This window comes from Lontra canadensis, unplaced genomic scaffold (assembly GCF_010015895.1).
Source record: "Lontra canadensis isolate GAN:19392208 unplaced genomic scaffold, GSC_riverotter_1.0 scaffold147, whole genome shotgun sequence".
Classification (NCBI taxonomy): Eukaryota; Metazoa; Chordata; class Mammalia; order Carnivora; family Mustelidae; genus Lontra; species Lontra canadensis.
Window position 1 is genome coordinate 1,398,970 of NW_022631141.1, and position 27,153 is coordinate 1,426,122.

The 27,153-nt window shown below is 44.7% G+C and overlaps 1 protein-coding gene across 1 annotated transcript in view; it reads left to right on the forward strand.

The window, feature by feature from the left end:
- The window catches only part of DYNC2H1 (dynein cytoplasmic 2 heavy chain 1), a 274,850-nt gene that overhangs the window by 203,083 nt on the left and 44,614 nt on the right, over positions 1-27,153 (forward strand). The window contains exons 85-86 of the mRNA XM_032844099.1: positions 8,332-8,541; positions 25,814-25,903. Coding sequence (XP_032699990.1) covers positions 8,332-8,541; positions 25,814-25,903 — 300 coding nt within the window. The remainder of the gene's footprint in view (positions 1-8,331; positions 8,542-25,813; positions 25,904-27,153) is intronic.

The following is a 27,153-nucleotide window of genomic DNA, read 5'->3' on the forward strand; positions in this document are numbered from 1 at the left end:
AGTGGCTTACCTGGAGGAGAATTCCAGAAGCTCAGGACACGCTGTGCAGCCCCGGCGTCCTGTGGAGCTGCTACGACATGTTTCAGTCTTGGGGGCGGTCGCTGCTTGATGCTGGTCCAGGTCTACCCCACATTCGTCGTCTTCACTGTTCTTCCTTCCAGAGTCTCAGGCACAAATTGCTAGTGTCACTTCCCCCATGCCTGAAGTCCTTTGGTGGTGAGCTCTTGGAGCGCTTATTTCTCTGAAAATGCCCTTAATTTTCCTCTGTTGTTTACATGTGCATTTTCCTCGCTCAGCAGTGACTGTCTCTCATTATACCGAAGGCCTAGTGAGATAATCTCTGCTCTTTGGTTTCTCCCGTTGCTGCTGAGAAGTTCCTTTTTGCTCCTCGACTTCTCTTTACTTGCCTACTGTTTTTAGATCTTTTTGTCGTAGTTTTCTGCAGTTTTCCTAAGACTCGGTGTGGGTTTGTTTTCTTTATGTCTTCATTCATTCTTCCTTTGATCCTGCTTGAGACTGCCTGGGATGTGTGGATTCAGGTCGCCAGGGCTCATCAGCACTGGTGAGCGCGCTGGGGAGGTTAGCTCTGCCTTCCTCCGCCTCGCTTCTGGAGCTCCAGTCAGGCGTAGGCTAGCCTTTTCCTCTCACCCATCATGGGTCTTATTTCTCTTACTTTCCATTGTGTCTTGTCTGTGTGATGCTTTCTTAATAAACTCTATACCTGTCTTCAGTTTACCCACTCTCCATTCAGCTAAATCTAATCTATATTGAAGTTTTATATTTTAATTACGTATATAATTAAATATGTACATATATATGCATATGTATATATTTAAACTTTCAATTTTATTTGTTTGTCAGAGAGAGCATGAGCACAAGCAGGGAGAATGACAGGCAGAGGGAGAGGGAGAAGCAGGCTTCCCACTGAGCAGAGAGCCCAATGTGGTACTCGATCCCAGGACCCTGAGATCACGACCTGAGTGGAAAGCAGACACTTAACCCACTGAGCCACCCAGGCATCCCTAATTATGTATTTTTTGATTTTTGAAAGTTTTCTTTGTTAATCAGATCTGCTTGTTGTTTAAGATTCTCTATCAGTTCTAGAAACATTTACCATAATTGTTTTATGTTTTGTGTGTGATTATTAGAAAAACTGAAGTGTTTGTGGATTTAATTCTTTTCTACATTGTATGTAAAAACTTGATATCATACCATCTTTATAGAGTAGTTTGTTTTTTTTATTTTTTAGCCATGAGCTGCTGATTATTTGGTAATTTTACCTGAAGGAATTATTTGTAGGCTATAATTGCATTCCCCATTCAATTTAGAATGTAAAATTAGGGTTTGGTTTGGTTTGGGTCCTGGTCAGGACCATATGCCCTTCAAATACTTTGAGACAGGCCTGCTCTGGAACTGTACAAACTAAATTACCCTCTTGAAGCGCATTAGAACCTCTGACGTAGTGCACACAGACTAGCATTAAAGTTCTAGTTGTGCCCCTTAGTTTTGAGAAGAGAGTCCTACACCTACAACTCCCCCACTCTAGTTATAGCCCAAGTTTAACACCCGCGATCTCCCTTCTTGTCCTTGGGGCAGAGGGTGGTTTTTCTCTTTCACTCTCTTTCACTCTTCTCCCGAGAGCATCCTGGTTTGGGATTTCAGTTCTGGGGGCTTCCTAACCCCTCCACCTGAGCAATACTGGACTGGCTCCCTGGTCTCGCAGCCCCGTGTTGTGAGTGCAGACACTCCGGTTCTCCAGCATCGGTGGACTGGAGTGCTTGCCGTTTGCCCACTCTTAGTATGGAGAAGTAAAAAGCCTTCCTGGACTTCTCATTGTTGCTGTAAAAAGCCCTGGTCTGTGTGACTCCTCACACACCATGAGCACTAGCTTTGTAGGCCTTTGTCCAGTTAATTGCTCTGCCCAGAAAGAAAATGAACGTATCCTTGTTTCTCCGAGAGGGCCACGGGGTCTCCGAGTAGACCCTGACTGAGCTCCTGAGCCCCAGGGTGCCGGAGATACCAGAGCATTGTCTCCCTGGGCTCCTACAGGTCAATGGGGTGAAGCCCAAAGTTGGAGCCATCTCTTGGATGGCTTGGCTCCTGAGGGATTTTATGTACGTGGGAATGCAAGCCCGTTACATTTCGTGGAACAGCCTCTCTGGAGGGGAAGAATAGGGACAGCCACGTGCTCTGGAAGGAGGGCGTCGGCACCTCGCCCGCCCCTTGTCTACCTCGCGCGTCCGGCTGCTTGTACAGGACGCTTGATCCGGCTCTCACCGGACCACCCTTGAGGTCAGGCCCTGGATGGGGACAAGGACAATAGCAGTGCACTGACCACTTACCGTGAGGTCATGGACATACAGGTCTCTCTACTACAGGACACCCTGTTTGCTATCGGGGGAAGTTTGTAGCGATGAAGACGGGATACTCGGCACTTAGCTGCTGGAGTGACTGTCTCCTCTCGAGGCTGCGTTTGGTGGTTGAGGAGTCTGCTTAGCGTCTTAGTCGCGCAGTTGTGGTCGGCCCGTCCTACTCCGCTGAAAGCAGAAGCTGGGCTTCCCCATTTCTTACTTTGCGTGGTCATAAAGTAAGTCGCACGCGTCCTTCAAGTGACTGCTTTGTTGACCGCCTCTCGCCATGCGGTGGTGTGTTGTGCGGTGCTGGGATAGCTTCTTCTCGCTGAGTCCGGGCGCTGCCTGGCCAGAAGCTGCACATCCCCTTCAGCCGTGATGCCGTGAAGCAGCTCACTCACACGCGGAGATGTCGGGCTCTTGTCAGACTTCCAACGCGCGCCTGCACGGCGTCGTGGGTCGTCTGGCTGCCTTTCTGGGGGCCAGTGCGCCCTCAGGGTCCCGGTTCCAGGAGGGCATTGAAGAAAAGGTCGCTGTTCATCATAGGGACATGTTTCATGACATTTTCAAGCTCGATGACACTGTCTTCGTTCATGATCCATCCCGCCCTGAGTTTTCTGTTGCTGAAACTGTTGCCATGTGACCGAATACCTTTGTGTGGGAACAGCCTGGCACACAGTCCCTGCTCCCGAATGTTAGTCGTCCTTCCCTCGGGGACCCCAGTCCATGGGATGTCTCTCTTGTATGACTGTGTTGTTACCTCCCCCCCGAGTGCTCCACGGAGTGACAGAGCCACGGCTGCAACCGCGTCCCGGAGCAGAAAGCCTGCGAGAGATCCTCTCCCGGGAGGAAACCTGCTCTTACTGATGCGCCATTTTATTCTGCATACCCACAGTTGATGGGAGAGTGGCTCTTGGAGAAGCAGGGGGTCACATCCACAAGGCGAAGTGTGCCCCTGGCGTCTGGCCCCAGGGTGACCGTGCCCTTCTCCTTGGGGTCGTGGGGAGGGACTGCTGGGTGTGCTTGTCCATGACTATTGCAGCAAACAGAGCCAGGAAGTTTTCAAGGCACATAATATTAGCAAATTTAAAGCAAAAGCTTTTTTTTTTTTTTTTTTTTTTAATTAGCACTCCCTAGCTTTCTCTCAGTTTTCAGAGGACATGACAGTGTCCATCTCTCCAGCGCACCAACTCCAACCTGCCCCCGCTCTCCGCGGCGTGAGTGACCACAGCGGGATTTGACTCCGTGAGCGCACACGTGTCCTCTGCTCAGTGAACATGCATTTAGTTGTGACTAAACTAAATGAAATGAGCATCGAAACATTTGGTTTCCTTTGCCCCCTTCGGTGGTTGGCGTGACCCTGTCACTAATACCCGACTTCGGTACAATAACACGAGACGACAAAGCAGCTGGCGCTTCTGGGAAATGGGATGCCGGGAATTCCATAGATCTTTCTCCCCTTCACCAGACGGACAGGACTGTCTATTTCCGATTTCCTTTCTTGTTCCCTGCCTTGCTGTCTCTCTCCCACAGTCTTGTCAGAAATCCGCTTCTGGAGAGACACAGTGTAGCATGGATATGTCAGACTTTGACCTTTCTGACCAGGAGGGCCTTTATCTTCTGTAATGCATTAGAACACGTAAGTGTGTGGAACGGAAAGAGCTGTTTCTCCATCATCACAGGATGGCCGCACCTCTTCTCCACCTGAGGATCTCTTAGGTTCAAGTCTAGTGGAAACAGGCACGTCTTTCTCGGGAGACCCAGCAGAATTGTCACAGCCACAGAATTGCCGCAGCCATGGACGCTGTCTCATCGGCCGACACCGTGTTCGGGAGAACGGAGCGCTCGTGTTTGGGAAGCTTTAGTCACATACTAATTTCTACAACTGAGTTCGGTAAACTCTGGTAGAACCACATGGACTAAGACAGGAAACGATGTTTCTGCCCCGGAGAGATTGTAGGAAATGATTATTTTAAGAAGAATGAAGAGTTCCTGGAGGGCAAAACACAGTTTCTACCCCATGGAAATGAAGATATTGCCCCCTTTTCTGTAATCCTTATAGAACCACCCACCTCTTTGTTTCTGCTTCTCATTTCCTTTTCCACTTTTTAAATGGATGGTATATTGAGTCATTTTAATATCTTCCTTATCGTAGAAAAAATATCTTGGACCTAGACATGATCATATAAGCGGGTGGGGGGAGCCTCTGTCTGGTTGTTGATCACTGTTTCATAAGCCATGGACACACAGAGACTGTGATCTTACTGATTTCACTGCTTTGCCGACGTGAGAAGGACCCACACCACAATCTCCAGAACACTTGGAATAAGTGATAGTGTCCCTGAGAGGCTGGCCAGCCCCCGCATGAGGGACACCTCCCTTCCTGGAAATTGTTTGACTGAAACCCAGCCATCCTACCTGTCTGTCGACCGTCTGCAGCCCTTCCCTACAGCAGCGTGCTGGGCTGACAAAGGCTGTGCAGCCTGGTTGAGCTCCTCTTGGGACCTCTGTGGACACGCCTGCCAAGCCCTGGCCTGGTCAGTGCTAGAGTCTCCTCTCCTGATGGAAATTCTCCCACAAAGAGCCGTCTTCGGAAATCTGTAGCAAACACAAAACCACCCCACTTTCCGTGTCGTTCATGTCACCGGCGTCTAAAACAGTATCCCACCTACAAATTATTTCAATTAAAACACAGAAGTCCTGGATTCACACCCATATTATGCCAAATTAGGGTCATTTTTCTGGTCTGAGAGACGCTTTAATAGTTAAGTTTTAAAATACCCATAACCTTTTCCCCCAGCAGCTCCATAATCACTAATGATTTTCTCTGAATACACTCAGCTTTTTCATGACAAGATGAACTTTAAAATGTCAAGGCCATCCTTCAAAGGAACACAGTTTACTCATTTGTATTTAATCATTAGAGAAGGCTTTTATAATAATCAGCCGCCAAAAGATACAACTGTAGTTCCTCGGTCGTTTCACCAGAAATCATGCTGTGTGCATGTCGTGCTTATTCATGGTGATTTTAGCTAACGTACAGATATACAATGAATTAGAAAACATGTTATTCACAAGTTTTTTGTCTTAAAATGATAACATACCGCTCCTACTATGGGTTCTCTCTCTACTTTGTCCTTTTGGGTGTGCAGAGTAGCTGCATTTATTTCTCGAATTAGTTATTTTGATGTGATTTTTTATGAAAAGTTTGTGGAGGCGCTGAGGTGGACTGTGTCACCGTCCAGACTACAGTGTGCCGCGCAGCCTCCTGCTGTCTTACACGGCTCCGCCGGCGGACTGACCTCCCTCAGGTCGTAGAGTGCATTCTGCCTTCTTTTTTTCCTTCCAATGCTTTTTCATCTCTTATTAGTCACTTTTGAGACCATGCTATTTTTTTCTGTTCTTTTGTTCTTACTGCTGACACACAGCATTTTACTTGCTAGTCTCCAGAGCAGGACTGTGTGCTGGGAGTAGGACGTGAAACCAGATGGCAGTGTAGATGGCATCTGTAGTAAGTGCAAGTGGGAACTTAATTTTAATATATTTTATGTCATCAGTAGATCCAGAACATCAGCATTTCGACACGTGGTCAGTAGAGAAAATTATTCATGTGATATTTTACATTCTTTTTTCATATTAAGTCTCTGAAATTCAGTTTGCGTTTTACACGTACTGCACGTTTGTAAACCGCAGTCCCTGTGTGAATCCTGTTTGAATTTTAAGCATATTTATGCTCTCCTAAATCACCCTCCTAACAAGTTTAGTACAGTGAGCTGTTTTCTTGGATTATGGATCCAAGAGTGGTAGAAAATCTCTCACCCAAGTATGTCTGCTTAATTAATGCAGCTGGTCACTTTGAGTCACAGCCGCAGTCACTGCCCGGTCCCAAAATTCTGCGGGCCTCCGCACAGAGGACACTCGATCATCTCCGCCTGCGCCCTGCAAGTGGGACAGCAAAGCCCGCGTGAGGCCACAGCTGCTGACACCGGGGTGCACGGAGTCTCTTAAGGCCACCGGGGAGACCTCCTGTTGCATGAGAAGGTTCCGTGGCAAATGTTACCGCTCGTGCACAGGGCACCTGGTCACCCCAGAGTTCCGAGGGACATGGGTTTTGTAGAGCAGCAGCTGCCGTGGGTGGTGGCTCCTCTCGTGGGACTGGGCGGAGGAAGGGGAAGGGATTCCCCGTTCTCGATGCGGTAAAGAGCGTCATGGCTCACGAGCCATCAGATGTACAGCAGAGCAGCGGCCCGGGCGGGACTTAGTGGCGATGTCGGTTCCCACCCTCGGGGAGACTCGGAGGGGTCAGGAGCTCGGGGCGGGACGCGGCTGCAGACGGGGTGGACACAGCGAGGGCGCTCGAGTCCGACGCAGGGCCTGGACACGGGCCGGGCGGCGGCCGTCTCGTGAGCATACTCGGAGGAGAGGAGGTGCTGCTCGGGGCTGGGCAGAGACGGTGGATTCTCGGGCTGGAACCTCCCAGGGAAGGCGCCGCGAAGATGGTTGAAACGGCAGCAGAGGGCTCAGTGTCACGTCGGCTCTGCTGATGGAGCCGCGCCGGGTCTGAGCGGGGGGACCCCCGTCTGGAAAGAAGTTCTCCTGCGGCAGAAGGCGCTCGGCCGGCCTCCGGGGCTGCAGGAAGGAACTTGATCCTGACGGGAGAGCGGATCCCCGCAGCCACTGCCTGGTTGTCTTGGGAGCTCGCTGCGGCCGCCCGGCCTTCTGCAGCCGGCAGCCCGGCCCAGAGGCGCCCTCAGCACTGCGGGGAGACCCCCGCCCGCCCGGAGCTCAGGACCCACGGCCAGCTCAGATGGTGTCAGCAAATTTAACAATGAAGTGTTTTTTAATTAAGCTGTATACTTTTTTATTTTTTGAGACAATGCTATTGCACAATTAAGAGACTACAGTATAGCATAAATATAACTTCTACAGGCACTGGGAACCAAAAAATTCATTTGACTGACTTACTATAATACTTGCTTTATTGTGGTTGTGAGGACCTGAACCCACAGTATCTCTGAGGTTTGTCTGTATAGCAATAATAGAAACAAAAATGTATGAATTTGAGGTCTTAGTCTAAGTCTGTCTTCAGGTAGAATCCTACACTCTTAAGCCAGTAAAATTTATTTAATGGTGATTTATTTAATGGCAATAGCCACGGTAGATCATCATGTTATTAAATTATTTATCATGCTCAACAGGTGAAAAAGACCGTGCTCTCATGTGATATATGAATGTGGCCAGCATTAGAGCAAAAAGAAGGGATCCTTAACCAGGCCTGTAAGCAGAATATATAAAGAAAGTTAGGATAATGTATAGTAGGTAAGAGAAAGGGACTCCCGGCACTTATCTCTTGATTGTATTTTGGCACATTTAGAATATTATTGGAGGTAATTTTTTTCCCTCTTAATTATATGAGCTCTTCAGAAACAATTCCTGTTCCTTGAATTTTTCCTACTAATTTGAGAAATCCTAGAAATCCCGGTATCAGAAACCCTGTTAAAGTATAGATGGAGAAATGAACAGAAGTTGTAATAAGACGTAATAACTACCCTGATCTTGGGCAAAAAATGCGTAGTGTGCTTCTGTAATGTACATGTGGGGAATTTTCAGATTGGATTAAATGAGCATTCACATTTTATTTCAAAGCCACAATTTCTTCTCTCATTCATGCTGTAGCTGTTCTGCTCTCTGCATTGGCTTACAGATGCCATTCCTGCCATCCCTCCAACCGTATTGACTGCTGCCTTTCAGTGTGGCTCCCCCATTCTCCGTTCCCACCCCCATACCATTTCAAATGGTAGGGAACTCCCGAATTCCCTTCCTGTATATTCACCAATGTGATAAACTTGGCCACCAGAAAACAACAGTATTTCAAAACAGAGTGGGACAGCAAGGAATTTTCGTAACTTTTTTGAAGTGTTTGGGGTCAGTGGTTTGTGCTGCTTTTCAGTAAGTATGACCTGACATATTATTCTTCTAGAATTCAAACCTGATTCATCAGAAGGTGTCTCCTCCTAATGATCGACAAGGATCTCCAATATTGTCATTCATCATTCTGGAACAGTTTAATGCCATTCGCTTAGTCCAAAGCATTCATCAGTCTCTTGCCGCTCTCAGCAAAGTCATCAGAGGAACTACTTTACTGAGTTCGGAAGTACAGAAATTGGCAAGTGCTTTATTAAACCAAAAGGTAAGCCAAAATTAAATATATATGTTTTTATTTCATTACTGGAAGTGACTCTTTCATTATGTATACATTTTTCAAGTCTTACAGTTAACAGTAACAGAAAACCCAAGGTAAACTACCTAAAGGCAGATAGCAATTACGTGACTGATGAATAGAAGGGTCCAGGGGTAGCCGGGCAGCCGGCATTAAGGCCGCCTGATGCAGGAGTTCAGATTGTCATGAGGATCTTAGGATGTTATTTATCTGCCTGTCTGGTCATGTTGTGTGTGAGTGCGCATATATGTAGATGTATTTCTCTGTGTAGGTGTAGGTGGACGTATATGTGTATAGTTTGTGCCCTCCATGTTGATTTCACCTCGGGGCAGGTCGTCTATACATGATGCTGTCCTCTCAGGCTGAGTCTTACTGTCTCTGAGCTCTAAGTCCAACAGAAAGAACACCTTTTTCCTGGTGACTCAGGCAAAAATCTTGGGATTAGCTTTAATCCAAACTGAGTACCTAGTGTTTGATGCCTGGTCCCTTGACCATTCTCTGTGCAGGATTTGCAAGTTCTCATTGGCTAGGACTTTAGCTGAATATGTATCCCCACAGCTAGGATGGGTTCAGCTCCATCCGTAATGCGGTGTACTCTGGACTAGGGGGATCGTCACCCCATGCAAGGTCCAGGTACGTTTGGCAGAAGAAAGAAAGAAACATGTCTCTTGCTGAATAATCAAACCACTTCCTGGTTTGCTCAGGGACCTCGTTCTGCTGTGTCCTCACATAGCACAGAGGAAAGACTGAGGAATCAGACTCTTTCTGGTCCCTTCTTAGGAAGGCATTAGCCCCATCAGGAGGGCTCCACCCTTACGACCTGTTACCTCCCCAAAGTCTTGTCTCCAAGTACCATCACTAGGGGATTAGGCTTCCGCATATGGATTTGGGGGAGAACACAAGCATTCAGTCCACTGAGATGCTCGTCTCTTTTCTGCATAGGCAGAAAGGCGTACTCTGGTATTTACGTAGGTGCCTCTCTATATTACACTTTGAATTGAGAAATAGAGCCTCTAAAATATCAGTTTTTGAAGTATTTTTATAATTTGCATGAAAACAAATTGGCTAAAATTCTTTCCAAGGATGAAAGCATGTTTTGCAAAGCACATTTATATTATACCCCAGAGAGTCTCTCTAGAGAGGTTTCCTCGTGTCCGATACGAAGAGACTCAGATGAGACTAGGCTGACCTTCACAAAGACAAGAGCCATAAAATAGTTTCTGACATTTATTTTCCAATGAGTTTTACCAAAAATTGTGAAACTAGTATTATCCCATTCATTTCAAGGTAAAAATTTAATGTTTTATTACATTTGAATGCAACAAGTTCTGTATTCAGTGATATGATTTAATGTAATGTAGGAAATAGTTCAGTACATTGACATTTTCTCATGGTGTCTGGCATGACAGGAGTAAGAATTTTCTTAGAATTACAACTTTTTTACTTCTATGTTTCTGGTAATCCTCTAAAACTTTTTTTTTGTAAAAAGTCACAATTATAATTTGTTAAAGAGAACAGTACTGCTAAATATTGTTACTCTTTTTTTTACATATTAGGATACAGGCTGTAAATTACAAGTTAAAAGATAAGAATTGAAGAGATACAGTACAAAATCATTTCATCTTCCAAATATGCACTCTGTTCAGATACACATGTAGAGCTTCACTGTGGAGTGTCAGGATGTGTAAGAGCTAGGATCTCCCTGCTGCGCAGTTTTCTCCTTTCACTCTTTTCTGTGCCATGGTCTTGGTCATTGCTTCTCCAAGTGTGGTCTTCAGAGCAGGAACGTCCACCTCACCTGAGAACTTGGTAGCATGCGTTCTTGGGCCCCACCCCTGCCTGTGTGACTCACACTCGTGTTCCCTGCAGTCTGCATTGTATCAGTCCCTTCAGATGGCTCTGGTGCACGCCCGTGTACTAGAAACACATCGTATAGTCAGAATTCCCATAAAAACTGGCAGAAGCACCTGCTGCATCACCTTCCAGCCCTCCCCACTTCACTCATCACCGTCTGTGACCACCTCCATCACTGGTCTGTAAATCTTGGGGGAAAAGAGAAGATGTTCATTCTTATGGAATGTTTGGGGAACCTCCAACTTTTCTTAAAGGCTTCCTCTTTTAAAATTTATCTACCTTCATGGAAATAGCGCTTTAAAAAGTCATCAACTATTTTACCTTATGATAATTATTAACAGTGAGTGATTTGCATTTTTCCAGTAGAATAAAGTAACACTTTATGTTTTATATAACATTTTCCTAGTTCCGAGCACTTTTGCACTCTGCTGTCATCATGTCCCTTCACTTAGGTCAGAAAGCTAAAGCTGAAAGGAGAGGCTGTCCCATAAAGAGGCGGAGCCCATTCTGCAGTCCTGGCGTTGTGTCTCCTGCATCAGTGCTCTCCACACCTCCTCCGCCACTGAGTAGTTTGTGCATGCTGTCGTGCAGTGGCAGGGTCGGCTTTGTCACAAGGGGCACTTAGCAGCTTTGTGAGCACTGAACTCCACATACTCATCTCTGAAGGCTTATCACTTACTGGGATGGAACCGCCCTACCTCCTCATCTCTAGCTTCACTTAAATCCGACTTTTATTAGCTGCACTCACAAATGGAAATCATTTCTTGCTGATTTTCTTGTCAGTACAAGGGGGCCCACGTATATCCTGAATCTCTGGTATCTTGGAATTCTCCTTCAGTATCCCTAATTTAATACTGTTAATTTGCATGATAAGAGAATATATGCTTTTTTTTTTTTTAAGCAGAGATTTTTAACTCCAAAGTTTATTCTTACCCTTGTCCTTTTTTATTCATTTAGCAAGTGGAAATGAAAGTATGGTGTTCTAAGACTTTGTGCTATATGTGAAGTTTTATTAGTATTATTGGAGTTTTATTAATATCACCTAAAATTTATTGTTTTTTAAAGGTAGGCTGTAGTAAGTTAAAGATGTGTACTATAGATCCTAAAGCAACCAATAAAAATAAAGTTAAAATACCACAGAGGTATGTGTAATGCACCAATATAAGACATAAGAGGGAAATACAACCTTTACTTAAATAGTCCAAAAGAAAGATAAGCAAATAAAGAGAGAAGTGTGAAGTTACCAGTATCAGGAATAAGACAAGAGACATCACTACAGTTTCTACAGACATTAAAAGCATAATAGAATTTTTTTTTAAGATTTTATTTACTTATTTGACAGACAGAGATCACAAGTAGGCAGAGAGGCAGGCAGAGAGAGAGAGAGAGAGAGAGAGGAGGAAGCAGGCTCCCCACAAAGCAGAGAGCCTGATGCGGGGCTCGATCCCAGAACCCTGGGATCATGACCTGAGCCGAAGGCAGAGGCTTTAACCCACTGAGCCACCCAGGCGCCCCATAATAGAATATTTTTAACAGCTCTATGCTCATAAATTCAACAACTTAGGTGAGATGTAAGAATTCCTTGAAAGATTCAAACCACCAAAGCTCATTCAAGAAGTAGTCTATAACCTATACTTTCTGTCTATTAAAGAATTTGAATTTGTTACTAACTTTCCCACAAAGACAGCTCCTAGAATTCACTGCTGAAATCTAATAAATATTTAGGAAAGAAAGAATACCCACTCTGTGTACTCTTCCAGAAAATAGAAGAGGTAGGAATACGTCCCTGAGCTTCCTGAGACCAGCATTGCCCGATAATAAAAGCTAAGAAGGACAGCATAATACAGAAAATGTGTAGATAAATTTCATTCCTCACCATAGACCCAAAACTTCTTAACAAGATATTAGGAAATTAAGTTCAACAAAATATAAAAGGGTAAGGTTTATTCTAGGAATATACGGTTGAATTAAAAAATGTTATTTATCATTTTAATAGACTAGTAAAAGTTACATGATATTCTCAGTAGACACAGAAAAGGCATTAGAAAAAAGTCAACATCCAGTCATGATAAAAGCTTTCAGCAAATCAGGATTAGAGTAATGGGCCCTCTCAACCAGATAAAGGGCATCTGTGAAAAAGCTGTAACATAATAGCAAAGGACCAACTGCTTTCACCCTGAGAATCAGAAATAAGGCACTGATGTCCACACTCACTACTCCTGTCCAGCATTGCACTAGCTAGCACAACAAGTTCAGGAAAAGAAATAAGGCATACAGACTGGAAAGGAAGAAGGAAGCTTGTCTTTATTTGCAGAGGATATGATCATCTGTTTTCATTGTCTTAAGGAATCTACCAAAATATTTAGAGCTAGTAAGAACCTTTAAGTTTGGCAAGCTTGTGGGATGCAAGGTAAATATGTAAAAATGATACATATTCTGGAACCAGCTACTGAAAGTTGAAATTAAAAAGTACTCTTTGCAGTAATAGAAAGACCACCTATCAGGATGAAATTGACAAAAAAGATATGTAACACTTTTGTATACATTGAAAACCCCAAAGCTTTGATGAGTAAAATTAAAGAAGAGCCAAATAAACAGAAAGATGCCCTGAAAGATGTACTGTGTTCATGTATCAGGAGATCCAGCGTTGTTAAGACGCTAATTCTTCCCGAATTAGTCAAGAGATTCTAAACACTGCCAGTCAAAGCCTCTACAGAATCTTTTTGTTGTGATTGATAGTTTGTTTCAAATATTTATTTTTTGTAAAAATAAAAAGACCTATTGTATCCTAAATAGTTTTGGAAAAGAATAAAATGGAAGATCTTGCTCAACATGATTCCTAGAACTTTTATGAGGCTATGATCAAAGCACTGTGGTATTGGCATAGAGATAGATATGGAATGGAATGAAGAGTCTGGGAAAAGACACACTGATGTATGATCAGTTGATTTCACCAAGTATGCTACAGCAATTAAAGAGAGGAAATCTCTTTAATAGACAGTACTAGAACAATTGAAGAGCCAAAGGCAAAAAAATGAATTAAAACCCTACACCTACCTGTATCTCTAAACATACATAAAAATTATCCCCAAATTGATTATACTCTTTTGAATATAAAAAGTTAGCCACAAACAGGAGAAAGGTTAGCTAGACAGAGACCCAATAAAGGAACATGTATCTAGAATTTTTTTTAAGCACAACTCATTAATGAGAAGACAAGCATTCCAAATTAAAAAAAAAAAAAAAACCCACCTTGAATAGACCCTTTAACAAGAGGTATACCTCTTGATACCACATTTTCTTTATCTATTAATCTATGGATGGACACTTCCCTTCTCTTGGCTACTGCAATAAACAGAGGGGTGCATATATCTTTTCAAATTCATGTTTTTGTCATCTTTGGGTGAATACCTTATAGTGGAATTATGGGATCATACGTTAATTCTATTTTTTTGTTTTTTGAAGCGCCTTCATGCTGTTGTACACAGTGGCTGCACCAATTTGCATTCCCACCAGCAGTGCACAGCGTTCCTTTTCTCCACATCCTCGCTAACACTTGTTATTCCTTGTGTTTTTGATTGTAACCATTCTGACAAGTGTATTGAATCATATTGTACGCCTGAAACTAAGATAACACTTTTTAATTATACTTAATTAAGGAATAAAAGGAAGATACTCAGATGACAAAGAAGCACGTAAAAAATTCTTAGTATCAAGGGTGCCTGGCTGGCTTAGTCAGTAGAACATGCAACTCTTGATCTCAGGGTCGTGAGCTCAAGCCCCATGTTGGATATAGAGATTACTTACGTAAATACACTTACAAACAATTAAAAATGCTCAGTATCAATCATTAGGAAAATGAATATTAAAATTACAATAAGAATATCAATATATAGAAGTTGCATTTCTATACAGTAGCAGTGAATGCTAGTTCATAGCATTTAGAGTATCCAGAATGAAATTAAGAAAGCAACTCCACTTAAAATAGTATTAAAAAGAGAAAATACATGGGAATAAAGGTAAGAAAAAGAGAGCAAGGCTTGTATGTTGAAAACTACAAAACATCACTGAAAGAAATTAAAGACTAAAATAAATTAAAAATCATCCTTTGTTTATGGGGGAACTGAGAAGTGAGTATATGGGTACAGAGTAGATTTAGGGAGTAATGAAAGTCTTCTGAAATTAGAGGGAGTTAAGCTGATTGATTTGTGGATATTGAACCATCCTTGCATCCTGGGAATAATCCCATTTTGATCTTGGTGAATGATTATTTTAATGTATTGTTGAATTTGGTTTGCTGATATTTTGTTGAAGATTTTTGCATCTATGTTCACCAGTGATATTGGCCTGTATTTTTCTTTTTCCTTTCCTTTCCTTTTTTCTTTCCTTCCTTCCTTTCTTTCTTTCTTTCTTTCTTTCTTTCTTTCTTTCTTTCTTTCATAATGTCTTTGTGTGGTTTAAGCTGACGTCATAGAATGAATTTAGAAGCATTCTTTACTCTTCTATTTTTTGGAATAATTTGAAACTATTAACTCTTTTTTAAATGGTAAAATCCACCTGTGAAGCCATCTGGTCCTAGACTTTTGTTGGGAGATTTTTGATTGCTGATTCAATTTTGTTGCTAGTTATTGGTCTGTTCAGATTTTCTGTTTTTTTTTTTTTTTTTTCCTGATTCAGTCTTAGAAGAATATATGTTTCTAGGAATTTATTCCTTCTAGGTTGTCCAATTTGCTGGCATATAGTTTTTTGGAGTAGTCTCTTACACTCCTTTGTATTGCTGTGGCATAGGGTGCAGCTTCTACTCATTCATTTCAGATAATATTTGAATACTGTCTGGGTTTTTTTTTTTCTTTCCTTAATGAGTCAGCCTAACAGTTTATCAATTTCGTTTATCTTTTTTAAAAAAACAAGCCCTTAATTTTATTGACCTTTGCTGTTTTTGTTTTTGTTTTTAATCTCTGTTTGATTTATTCCCCTCTGATCTTTATTATTTCTTTCCTTCCATTAACTTTGGGTTATGTTGGTTGTTATTGTTCCTTTAGGTATAAGGTTAGGTTGTCTGGGATTTTTATTGTTTCTTGAAGTAAGCCTTTAACACTGTAAAGTTGCTTCTTCGAAGCTGTTTTGCTGTGTCTCAGAGGTTTTGGATCCTGCTGCTACCACGTCGATTTGTCTCTGGGTATTTGATCTCCTCTGTTTCTCACTGAGCCTTTGGTTGTTGAGCCTCTGTGTGTGTGCTTTTCAGGGTGTTTTTCTTGTGATTTCTAGTTTCATATCATTGTGATTGGAGAAGATGCTTGACATGATTCCAACTTTCTTAAGTATTGAGACTTGTTCTGTGGCCTCACGTGTGATCTGTTGTAGAGGATGTTCCGTGTGCCCTTGGAGAGTAAGTGTCTGCATTTTTGGAGGGAAGCCTCTGTCTGTATCTCTTAAATCCATCTGACCTAATATGTTGTTCAAGGCCAGTGTTCCTTTATTAACTTTCTACCTGGATGATCTGCCCATTGATGTAAGTAGTGTGTTAAAGCCCCATATCTGTCAATGTCTCCCTCTTTGTCTGTTAATGGTTCCTTTATGTATTTACATGTCCTTATGGGGGTGTAAAGGTGTTTACAGGTTTTGTGTTTTCTTGTTGGATTGATCCTTATCATTATGCAATACACTTCTTTGTCTTTTCTTACAGTCTTTGTTTTGAAGTGTATTTTGTATGATAGAGTATTGCTGCCCTCCTTTTTTTTTTTTTTTTCATTCTGTCTGCATCATGTATCTTCTTCCATCCTTCACTTTCAGTCTGTGTGTGTCTTTAGGTCTGAAATGAGTCTCTTGCAGGCAGCATAAAGATGGGTCTTGTTTTTTAACCATTCTGACACCCTCTGTCTTTTGAATGGAGCGGTTAGTCCATTTACTTTTTAAGTAATTATTTACAGCTTTGTACTTACTGCTGTTTTGTTGATTGTTTTCTGATTGTTTTGTAATTCTTTTCTGTTCCTTCTCTCTTTTCCCTTTTGATTCATGACTTTCTTTAGTGTAAGGCTTGGATTTATTTCTCTTTCGTTTTTGTGCATCTCTTTTATGCTTTCTTTTTGTGGTTGCCATTCGATTGATAGATAATATCCTGTATGAATAGCAGAGTATATTAAGTTGATGGTCACTTAAGTTTGAACACATTCTAAAAGCAGTACATTTTACAACCCCTTCCACATTTTACCTATATGTTATAATTTATAGCTTTTTAATTGTGGTCCTTTGACTAATTTTTGTAGATACAGTTGACTTTATTACATTCATATTTTAACCTTCAAATGGGCTTTATAAGTAATTAATTTACTACCTTTACTCTAAGTTTACTTTTACCAGTGAAATTTTTCCATTTCACAATTTTTTACTTGTTGAACATTTTTTGTAAGGCCTGGTTGGTGGTGGTAAACTCCTTTAATTTTTGTTTATCTGAGAGACACTTTTTCTCCTTTAATTCTAAATGATAATCTTCCAAGGTAGAGTATTTTTGGCTACAGGTTTTCCCTATTAGCACTTTGAATATATCTTACCACTCCCTTCTAGTCTGCAAAGTTTCTGTCAAAAAATCAAATCATAGCCTTGTAGGAATTCCTTTGTATGTAACTAGTTGTTTTTCTCATGCCGCTTTCAAGATTTTCTCTTCATCTTTTATTTTTGGCATTTTAATTATTATGTGTCATGGTATGGGCCTCTGGGTTCTCTATGTTTCCTTCTCAGTTTAGGGTCATTTTCAGCTATTATTTCTCCAAGTCTGTTTTCTTTCCTTTCTCTCTTCTCCTTTTGGGACTCCTGTATTGTGAATATTATGACTCTTGATATTGTGGTAGATATCCTTAACTGCTCCTTATTTTTGTTGTTGTTGTTCTCCTTTTTATTTAATTATTTATTCATTTTTTGGCCGTTCACCCTGGTTGCCTCCTACCACTCTGCAGATCGCTAATCCGTCCTGCATCCTTTAGTGTGTGGATGATCCCCTCTAGTGTGCTTTTCATTTTAGTTCTTATATTTTCAGCTCTGTCTGGTTCTTTTTTATATTTTCTATTTCTTTATTGAAGTTATCACTGAGTTCTTTCTTCTGTCCAGTCTAGTGAATACCTTTATGGCTATTACTTTGAACTCCCTATCTGGCAGATTACTTATCTCCATTTCATGTAACTCTTTTTCTGGGATTTTGTATCATTCTTCCATTTGGATCCTATTCTTTTGTCTCTTTATTTTGTTTAACTCTCTGTGTTTGTCACTATGGTAGTGTATAGGTCAGCTATGTGTCCTGGTCTTGGTCATAAGTAGTGGGCTTATGTACAAGGTGTCCTGTGGTGCCTACTAGCTCATTCCCCACTGGTCCCCAGAACCAGGTGCTGCAGAGGTGTCCCTTTGTGAGCTGTAGGCTCCCTTCTGTGGTGGCAGGGCTATGAGTGCTGCACGGGGCTCTGCTGGGCTGAGCAGGCCCTCAGTTCAGCTGTCTGCAGTGACTGGTCACAGTATGGGCAAATCTTGCCCTAGGTGCCTTGGCTGAGGCTTAACTGTAGGAACTCTGGTCACACTGATGTGTGTGCGGGGGTAACTTCCCATGCAGCTGAGTGGAAGCTTGGCTGTGATTCCTGCTGGCTCCTCACCTCCCCCCACCCTCCCAGGGAAGTAGTCCCTGTGGAGGGTGCCACTTCTGGCCAGGGCTACTCCCTGGATGTGGTGGGGTGGGAGACATTTGGGAGTGGCACCTGCCAGGGCAGCTGAGTTGGGTGGGGTGGGCCCTCAGTGGAATACCCGGGTGAAGAAGCGGTGCTAGCACGGTAAATGGGGAGAGTCTACATTGGTTTCCAGAAGCCTGTGGCCAGCGGGGCTAAAGGAGAGTGACAGAAATGGGATCCACCTGCACTTCCAGTTCTTGGGAAAGCTTCTCCAGATCCCTGCCCCTCCAGCACATGTCCTAAAATAAGGCCATAAAGAAGCCCCAGGCACTTTGGAAACTGCTGCTTGCTTGCTGAGTCTCGGGCTGAGAGAGAGAGAGCACTGACCCTTCGGGAGTGGAGACCCGGTTTCCTGTGGCCCTCTGGCTCTCCCATGGTTACACACCAGGGATTTTCAAAGTCAGACATTGTGGGGGTGTTTCTCCTTGGTGCAAGAACCCCGGGCTGGGGATGCTCCTTGATGGGCTTGATCCCATCACTCTTCTGCACCTGGGATATCCTCCTGCTTCTGGGTCACCACGGTGGAGGGGAGGGTTGGTACCTGATTGCACCTCTGCTCTTCCTAACCTCGTTGAGCTGGTCCCTTTCTGTCTTTAGCTGTGGCAGTCTGCTCTGCCAGTCTTTGGGTCATTTTCAGAATCAGGTGCATCACATGCATTTGTTGCCGCAGTGTGTCTGTGGGAGGAGGTGAGCTCTAGACCCTCCTGCAGCCTCTCCCCCACTCCAATAAGAAGACTTTTAATGGTGGTATTCATATTTATGGAAATAATCCCATTAAATATCTCTCTTGGAGCTGAAAGTCCTTTGTTTGTAGGTGCTGTCCTACAAATTCTTTTTCTATATTAGTAAGAAAAGTGAAATCCTGGTAGCTAAGCAGTGGTTTTAGTGGGATTAAATTGGAGCTATTGTAACTTTTATCACAAAGTACTGAGTTACACTTCCTCTTATATACCTATAGTAAGACTGTTACTGTTGGTTTTACTATAAAGGTATCTTAATCCATCTGAAATGTAATTCTCTAATGCTGTTTATGTTTGTGAAACAGATTTTAAGTAATTTATAAACTTGTAAATTATGGGTAGTGTAGGAGTTAGTTATAAGTTATAAACTGTACTATTGTCAACCATTTCATCCACAGTTGGAATTAGACTGAACTAGGTTTTTTCTTTTTCTTTTCCCCCTTTTTCAAAACAAATTTTGAACTGAATCCTTTTTACCGCACACACTATAACATCTCATTGCAGCTTCTAGTGCTTGAGTAAGCATTGGTTACGAGGCTGTCTCCCAGTTTCGGGGACTACAGGAGACTCGAGTCCACGGAAGCTTCCCAGGCATTTCCTGTGACCTCAGCAGGTGCGTGCCGTGGGTTACTGGTATCCCCTGCACAGGCAGACGTCAGCACTCGGCTTTTCTGAGTGCAGAGACAGGGTTCGGCAGTCTGAGAGACAGGTCCACTGTTCAACACACGAGGAAAATGAGTCACTCAGCGTGGTACTGTGTTTAAGTTTCATGTAATCGACACTGAAATTGTAGAGGAGAAATGAAGATATCCAAGATTATACTACAGTACTTTCTTGTTCAGGCCACTTAAACTTTCCCTCGCTCAGTTTCTAAATGTTTGTAACGTGGCTCATGGTGACGCCGCCATCCGAGGGTCGTTTTGAAGAGCAGAGGTGCATGGAGGTCCCACGCTCGGAACAGCGCCCTCCCCGGCCGAGCCCAGACTGCAGCCGTGTTTGCTGTCCTCACCGGTCTCCTCTCGTGCCGGTGGCCATCCTCGCTGGCTCCTGCCTCACGTAGCATGGCAGCTTCCTGACTCCCTTCCTGCCACCACGTTCATGCCTGAGTGCACTTCTTCCTGCACCTACCGGGTAATCTCTCTCCCATTCAAGTCGGATTGTGTCCCATGCCTAGTTCAAGCTTAATTGGGTCTTGCTGTCCTTGCTTTCCTGATCAAACTCCTTAGTGGGGACTCCAAAGAGCCTCTTGGTCTGGTCCTTACTTAATTAATTAATGTCTCCCCTATTAATTGTTCTCCCTTTTCCTACTGTCTTTCTCTCCCGGAGTGTAGACTGTTTATCCCTCGAGATCTACCTGGTGTTATCTCACCAGAAAGCCTTCCATGATGCTTGCCCTTGTGGGCAGTGTGGACACAGTGGACGCTAGCTCTGTGTTTCCTGAGCACAGTTCCTGTGTTGTCGGGGAGCTGGCTGTACTGCAGTGTCTCTTCTGTGTCCCTGCCTCCTCGCACAGGCTGTCACGAACGGGGGTGTTGTCATCGTGTGACCAGAGCACCTAACGAGTGACTGACAGACAGTGGCTGGGTAGCACAAGCTTGCTGAATAACCGCGTACTTGACTGGTGCTTGAAGGGGGTAGGGAGTGAACAGCGGCCCCTCCCCCGTTCTGCCTCTATGACATCTGCTAGGGAAAGGATCCGGAGCAAAAAGAGGTCCTGTTTAGGTTTAATCTGGGGCTCCACTTCTATAACATTTATTTTAGAAAAAAAAAAATGGTAAGTTAACCTGTTCTAAGCCTTCGTTTTCCCATCATTACAGTTTTTAATTCCCAATTCGTAGTTGTCTTGCGTTGAACTTCACGTGGTGCCGGGTGCATAGAGCAGGATGGGAAGGACTGATGCTGACAGACACACAGACCCGGGAGTGAGGTGGTCTGGGCTGCACCATGGACATGGCCTTCACCTGTTCCTGGCTTCACCTGCTCCGGTCAGCCTCTCCTGTCCCTGTGCCCTGTTCGTCCTCTGTGACACAGCAGCGGGAGGAGTCCTTGCTCCTGAGGGTCATCGTGAGGGGTAAGGGAGACGGGGCCGCTCACGCACCAGCACCGCTGTGCACAGAGGTGGCGTCCAGGTGGTGTCCGCTGCACTCGCTCCCTCCTGTTCTTTCTGCCCTTGCCGAAATCCCACACAGCTCTCAAAACGTTACACCCACATCCTTTACTATGACTTCCTGGATTTAATCATTTTTTAACCTTTTAAAATTAATTATTTTTATTAACATATAATGTATTATTTGCCCCAGGGGTACAGGTCTGTGAATTGTGAGGCTTACATTTAATTGTTTCTGTAGAAATGTCCAAACATGCCATGTGACACATTCTTGATATTTGTACTCGACAGAGTCTGGTTTCCTGTGTAGGGGGTAGCAATTCCCGTTTACATGAATTGGGAAGTGACCTCCCATCCCCGTCCAAAGCTGTCACCGTAGTAACTGTGTTCCTTACTCTGTACATTGCACCCCCATGTCTTATTTATTTTATAACTATAAGATTGTACCTTTTATTTTATTTTATTTTTATTATTCAGGTTTTTTTGATACACATACGACATTAGTCAGCCTCCCGGTCACACTTTCCCACCCCTGCCCTTCCTGTCCTCTGGCAAGTGCCTGTTTGTTCTCTGTCTTCATGGGTCTGTTTCTGTTTTCTTCTGTTCGTTGTTTTTTAGATTCCACATAGAGGTAAAATCATACAGTATAATAATTATACCTAGTTTAATAGCCTCTAGGTTCACCCATATTGTCCCAAATAGGTTCCTTCTTTTTCAAGACAGAGTAGCGTTCTGGACAGAGAGAGAGTGTGGCAGCTCCTTGTCCATCCGTCCACTGATGAGCACGTGGGTTCCTGCCATGTCTTGGTCATTGTAAGGATGGCACATGGAGTGTAAGCGTGCGTGTGTATTCTGGAATCGTCCTCTCACTTTTGGGTCAGGCCACATGTTTTCTGGAGCTGTGGTAGTGCCCAGCTGCCGGGAGCTTTCCTGCCGTTGTGCCCTGGGGTTTCCTCGGTGGGCGGGGCCTGTAGTCAGACCAGAGGCCTGCCCCAGCCTGCTGCGGGGGCTGCCGTCCTGCTGTTGTGTGTGGCCATCGTCCCTTCTCCCTGGGGCAGTGCTGCTGCCCCTGTCAGCGTGGCCACAGCTAGGCTTTGGGCAGGCTTTGCTGCAGGCAGGGCAGTTGGAGCGTGTTCATAAGGAAGCGTGTGCGGGAGCTACGGTGTTACCAGCAGATTCGGTGGATAGTGCGCTCGCTCGCTCCCCTGGTGTCAGCGTGTGCAGGCTGCTGTGCGGAGGGGAGAAATGGTGCTCACCAGCTCTTTTGTTCTTGAAAAGGTCTCCTAAGTACTCCCAACCCCCTGTGCTGTTCTGAGATTAGCACTGTACACAGTCGTCGCTCAACTGGTGAACAGAAAGAGCTTGAACATTAACTGACAGTTTGACCCTGACCCTGATGTTGGTAACTCTCACGATTGTGGTAAATGGCCTTACAGCTTCAAGGCATAAAACAACAGAACTTCCCGTGTCTCTGCTCCTGTGGGCAGGAGTCGTGGTGGGATTCAGCGTGCGCTCTGTGCCAGGCCCCCCACACCCTGCAGTCAGGTGTCAACTGGGGCTGCCGTCATCACCGTCTCTGAGCGCGCGGACAGCCTGGCAGCCAGCAGCCTCTGGTCCCCGCCAACTGTTGCCGGACGCTGTCTGTTCCTCGCTCCACGGGCAGCTCGGTATGGAAGCACACAGCGCGGCAGACACGGAGAGCAGGGGTGGGGGAGACTGAGGGAGGGGGCTAGCAGGAGCCTCGTTGCCCGGTGGCACCTCAGCACTTTCACTGTGCTCTTCCATTCAAGTCATGTCACTGGACCCAGTTCTGCTCCAGGTGAGGGCATCCACCAGGTCATAGACACCCAGTGGCAAGGTCACCAGGAGCATCTTAGAGCTTCCCCATCACAGTGACATGCCGCTTGATGTAACACACGCCACAAAGAAGCTATCTTTCTGCAGCAGGAAAGCCTAATACTGAGAACGTGACAACCTGGTGTATCAGTTATTAATTGCCACCTGGTGGACCTCCCTGAGACTTACTGGCTGAAAGCAAGGGGAGTTGGTTATGTAGCGCCTGTGCAAGGAGTTGTGGCTGGGTCTGGGGCGCAGGCTGGTCTGGGCTCAGCTTCTAGCGGGAGGACCTGCTCGCTGGCTGCTCGTCACGGGGCCGGCCAGTTGGTGCTGATGGCTGGCAGCGGGGTGGGTGCACGGCCAGACGGGTGGCTGGAGGCCTTGGGTGCCCCTTGTACAGACATCCCTACCTGGTCTCTGCACACAGCCTGCTTCGCTTCCGTGCCCCATTAGATCCTGGCTCTGAGAGTATATACCCCAGGAAGCAGAGCAGGAGAGCCACTAACCCGTGAAGGCCTAGACCTGAACCCTGAATGTGAGGCCGCATCACACCTGCAGTATTGTAGTTGTCACCAAGCTCGTACTCATGGGGAGGGGACAGGGGCCTCATCTCTTCATGGGAGGACACCAAAATCCCCATCAGTCACTCACCATATGGCAGAGTCCACCAACACCTGCTGGCTTAGAATGTCATTGTAGAAACTCCTTTATTTTAAGCTTGGAAACCTGAGATGGGGGTTGGGTTTGGTGAAGACAGCTTGTTCCCTCCACACTGGTATGCACGCGTCTGGCGGGTCAGTGCTGAGGGAGAACCAGGAGCCTCCGGCCATCTCCACGGGGGCCTCTCCCAAAACTGGGCTTCAAGATCTGGTGGATGGTTCCAAGATCACAAGTCTCACAAGATAGGAGATAGCAGCATCTTATTTATTTATTTATTTGTTTGTTTGTTTGTTTGACAGACAGAGGTCACAAGCAGGCAGAGAGAGAGAGGCAAGCAGCCTCCCCTCTGAGCAGAGAGCCCTATGCAGGACTCGATCCCAGGACCCTGAGATCATGACCTGAGCCGAAGGCAGCGGCTTAACCCACTGAGCTACCCAGGAACCCCTGATTTCTTACAGCCTGGACCTGGAGATTAGCACGGGGTCACCACTGCTGTGCTCACGGAACCCTTATTTAAGGAGAGGGGCACTCCTTTAGGTCCCTGGGCGAGAAGCCTTGGACACTTGGGGACCTGTTTGAAAACCACAACATCTGTCTTAATTCAGAGCACCGTTCAGGCACTTTTCTGCCGTATTCCAAGGAAAACTTACTTCACACATGTGAAATCATTAAACCAGATATTTCTAAGTCTCTTTTACGCTGTGAATTCCCGTCATCTTATAATTTCTGTTTTCCATGTGGTGTTGGTCTATTCCCTGGTGTTGTGTCTTTACTGTGTAATCAGGCAGTGCTTGGGGGTATGAAATTGATATTTTCTCCTTATATTATTCTCCTAAGTAATAATAATTACTTACTATTATTACACTTAAGAAGTTTGAATATTTATATAATGTTTGGAAAGCCCAGCAAACCCTCGTAGAAAAGGTATGATGATGAACATGAACTTGAAGAATATTGTAAAGTAAAGAATTATGTATTTGTAGAGAATACCAGTTAGTCGAAGGTCAGTATTTAAAAGATAACTTTTTTGGAATGGTTTTATTTACCTATATTTAACTTTAATTGAGAGTACTTTTTTTTTAAGATTATATTTATTTGACAGACAGAGATCACAAGTAGGCAGAGAGGCAGGCAGAGAGGAGAGAGAGAGAGAGGGGGAAGCAGTCTCCCTGCTGAGCAGAGAGCCCGATGCGGGGCTCGATCCCAGGACCCTGAGATCATGACCTGAGCCGAAGGCAGAGGCTTTAACCCACTGAGCCACCCAGGCACCCTAATTGAGAGTACTTTTAAAATTTCTTCTTGTTTCATCATGTAGTTCAAGGTGGTTTGGGGGATGAAATTTCCATTATACTTCTCTGTTTAGAGTCTGAAGAAATTCTGAAGGAACCCAGACTTTTTTTTAATCTTTACCACTTATAAAGTGAACTTGTCTATTTTAATTTGATTTCTTTGTGTGCTAGATATTGTTTTTAGAAAACACAGTTTGCTACTTTGTACATAGCAGTTTGCTTATTGTTTCAAGAATGTTACTTTAAAAAATCCTGTTTTTTTTTTCAAGTTTCTATTTAAATTCTAATTAGTTAACGTATGTGATGGAATTGGTTTCAGGAGTAGAATTTACTGATCCATCACTTACACACACCAGCCAGGGCTCATCACGACCCGTGCCCTCCTTGATGCCCATCCCCCATCTAGCCCACCCCTTCCGTCTCCTCCCCCATCAGTGCTACAGGTCCCTGCCATCAAGTATCTCTTAGGGTTTCCTTCCCTCTGTCTTTCCCCCTTCGCCTGTGTTCACCTGTTTGTTTCTTAAATTCCACGTTTGGTGAAATCACGTGGTATTTCTCTTTCTCTGACCGACTTATGTCGCTCAGCATAACACCCTCTAGTTCCATCCATGTCATTGCAAATGGCAAGGTCTCATTCCATTTAAGGGCTGGGTAATATTCCGTTGTCTGCATAGACCACCTTCTCTTTATCCATGCATCTGTCGTCATTTAGAACTACCCTCCGTCCAGCAATCACGCTACTAGGTATTTACCAAAAGGTTACAGAACTACCGACTCAAAGAGGTGCACACCCATGTTTATAGCCACGTCAACAATAGCCAAATTAGAACAATATCCTTTTAGAGAAACAGATTCATTCATTCTGTCTCTGTCATTTATTTTTATTATAATAAGATCTAAGGGAAACAGATGTATCTTAAGGAAATATATTCATGATACACATAATGTGGATTATGCCAAAATATTTCCCCATCACATTAGTGTTAAAGGTCTTTTGTATGTAATACTATACATGTAAACCTAATTTGGACCCTTTTTTGGTTGCAGTGTCCTCTTGCGTGGCAGAGCAAGTGGGAAGGCCCTGAAGATCCCTTACAGTACCTGCGTGGTCTGGTAGCTCGAGCCCTCGCCATCCAGGTAAGCACGCACCACTGAGTGGCACACAGAGGGCGCCATGCATCGGGGACCCATGGACACGAGGCTGTGCAGAGAGCACGAGGTCACATCCTCTGCTGTCCTCTGCTGTGTAGATGGGGCACTCCTTTAAAATTGTCGTGTGGGGTTTTTTGCTCACTGTGGCTCTTCCTACCTTTTGGGAATGTAGAGAAGGATCCACACGTTTACTGTATGTGAGTCAGATGGTCGGTAACTGACACCGATTCTTAGCTGTGACTAAGTCACTGTAGAGCATGACCCCTCCCCGGAGGGAGCTGCTTTTTTCCTTTTTTTTCTTTTCTCAGCAAATCAAGTTTTTTTTCCAAGGGACCAGTCAGGGAACTTGCAGGAAAACTGAGTGGAATGAGGAATGGTCTAGAGTCATTTTCTGGAAGGAGCAGCACATGCTACCGGTTAGCGGTGCGAGCGGTGTACCCTGCCCCCGCGTGGTTTTGCGGTGTCTCACTCCCTTCATCCTGCGCTGCCGCACCTGCTGCACAAATGGCTTCTTTACCATGACTGCTGTGGTCGTGAGTCGTCCTCGAGGAAGCACGTCCAGCTGCAGCTGTGTCACCGCTCATGCCAGCTCCGCCTTTGAACCCCTGGACAGCTTTGAACTAGACTCTGGGTTCTTCCTGCTTAGAGTTTGCCCTGTCTCTCTCTTCCTGGAACCTCCCGACTCAGCCTGGAATCCACAGCCCATAACTTTATCCCCTTTCAGAAACTTCATTATCTTGTCTCACTCTCCCTCGTGCCTCATCCTTCCTAGAAAGAGGGCTCTTGGTTTAGTCTCTGTCCACACGCAAGCTGCTGAGCTCTGGGGCCACATGGGACAGGGTCCCGTGCGGGAAGGGCTGGCCCTGCCCCTGGTTCCACCAGGCCTCTTCCCGCAGTGCACTGCTTTCCTGAAAACCATTCTGTCACCACCTCCCCTTTCCCTTGGCCCAACCCCTCACATTCTGCATTACAGAGAAAATTCAAGCTATGAAATGGGACCCTTTGAGAAGTCCCACGCTTCTCTCCCGCCTACAGATTTGCCTGAACCCGCCCTCTCCTCTTTGTGCTAATACGGAAGAAGTTGACCTTCTGCTGGTGAAGGCTTATCTTTTTTTTTTTTAATTTTTTAATTTATTTTCAGCGTAACAGTATTCCTTGTTTTTGCACCACACCCAATGCTCCATGCAGTCCGTGCCCTCTCCAATACCCACCACCTGGTTCCCCCAACCCCCCCC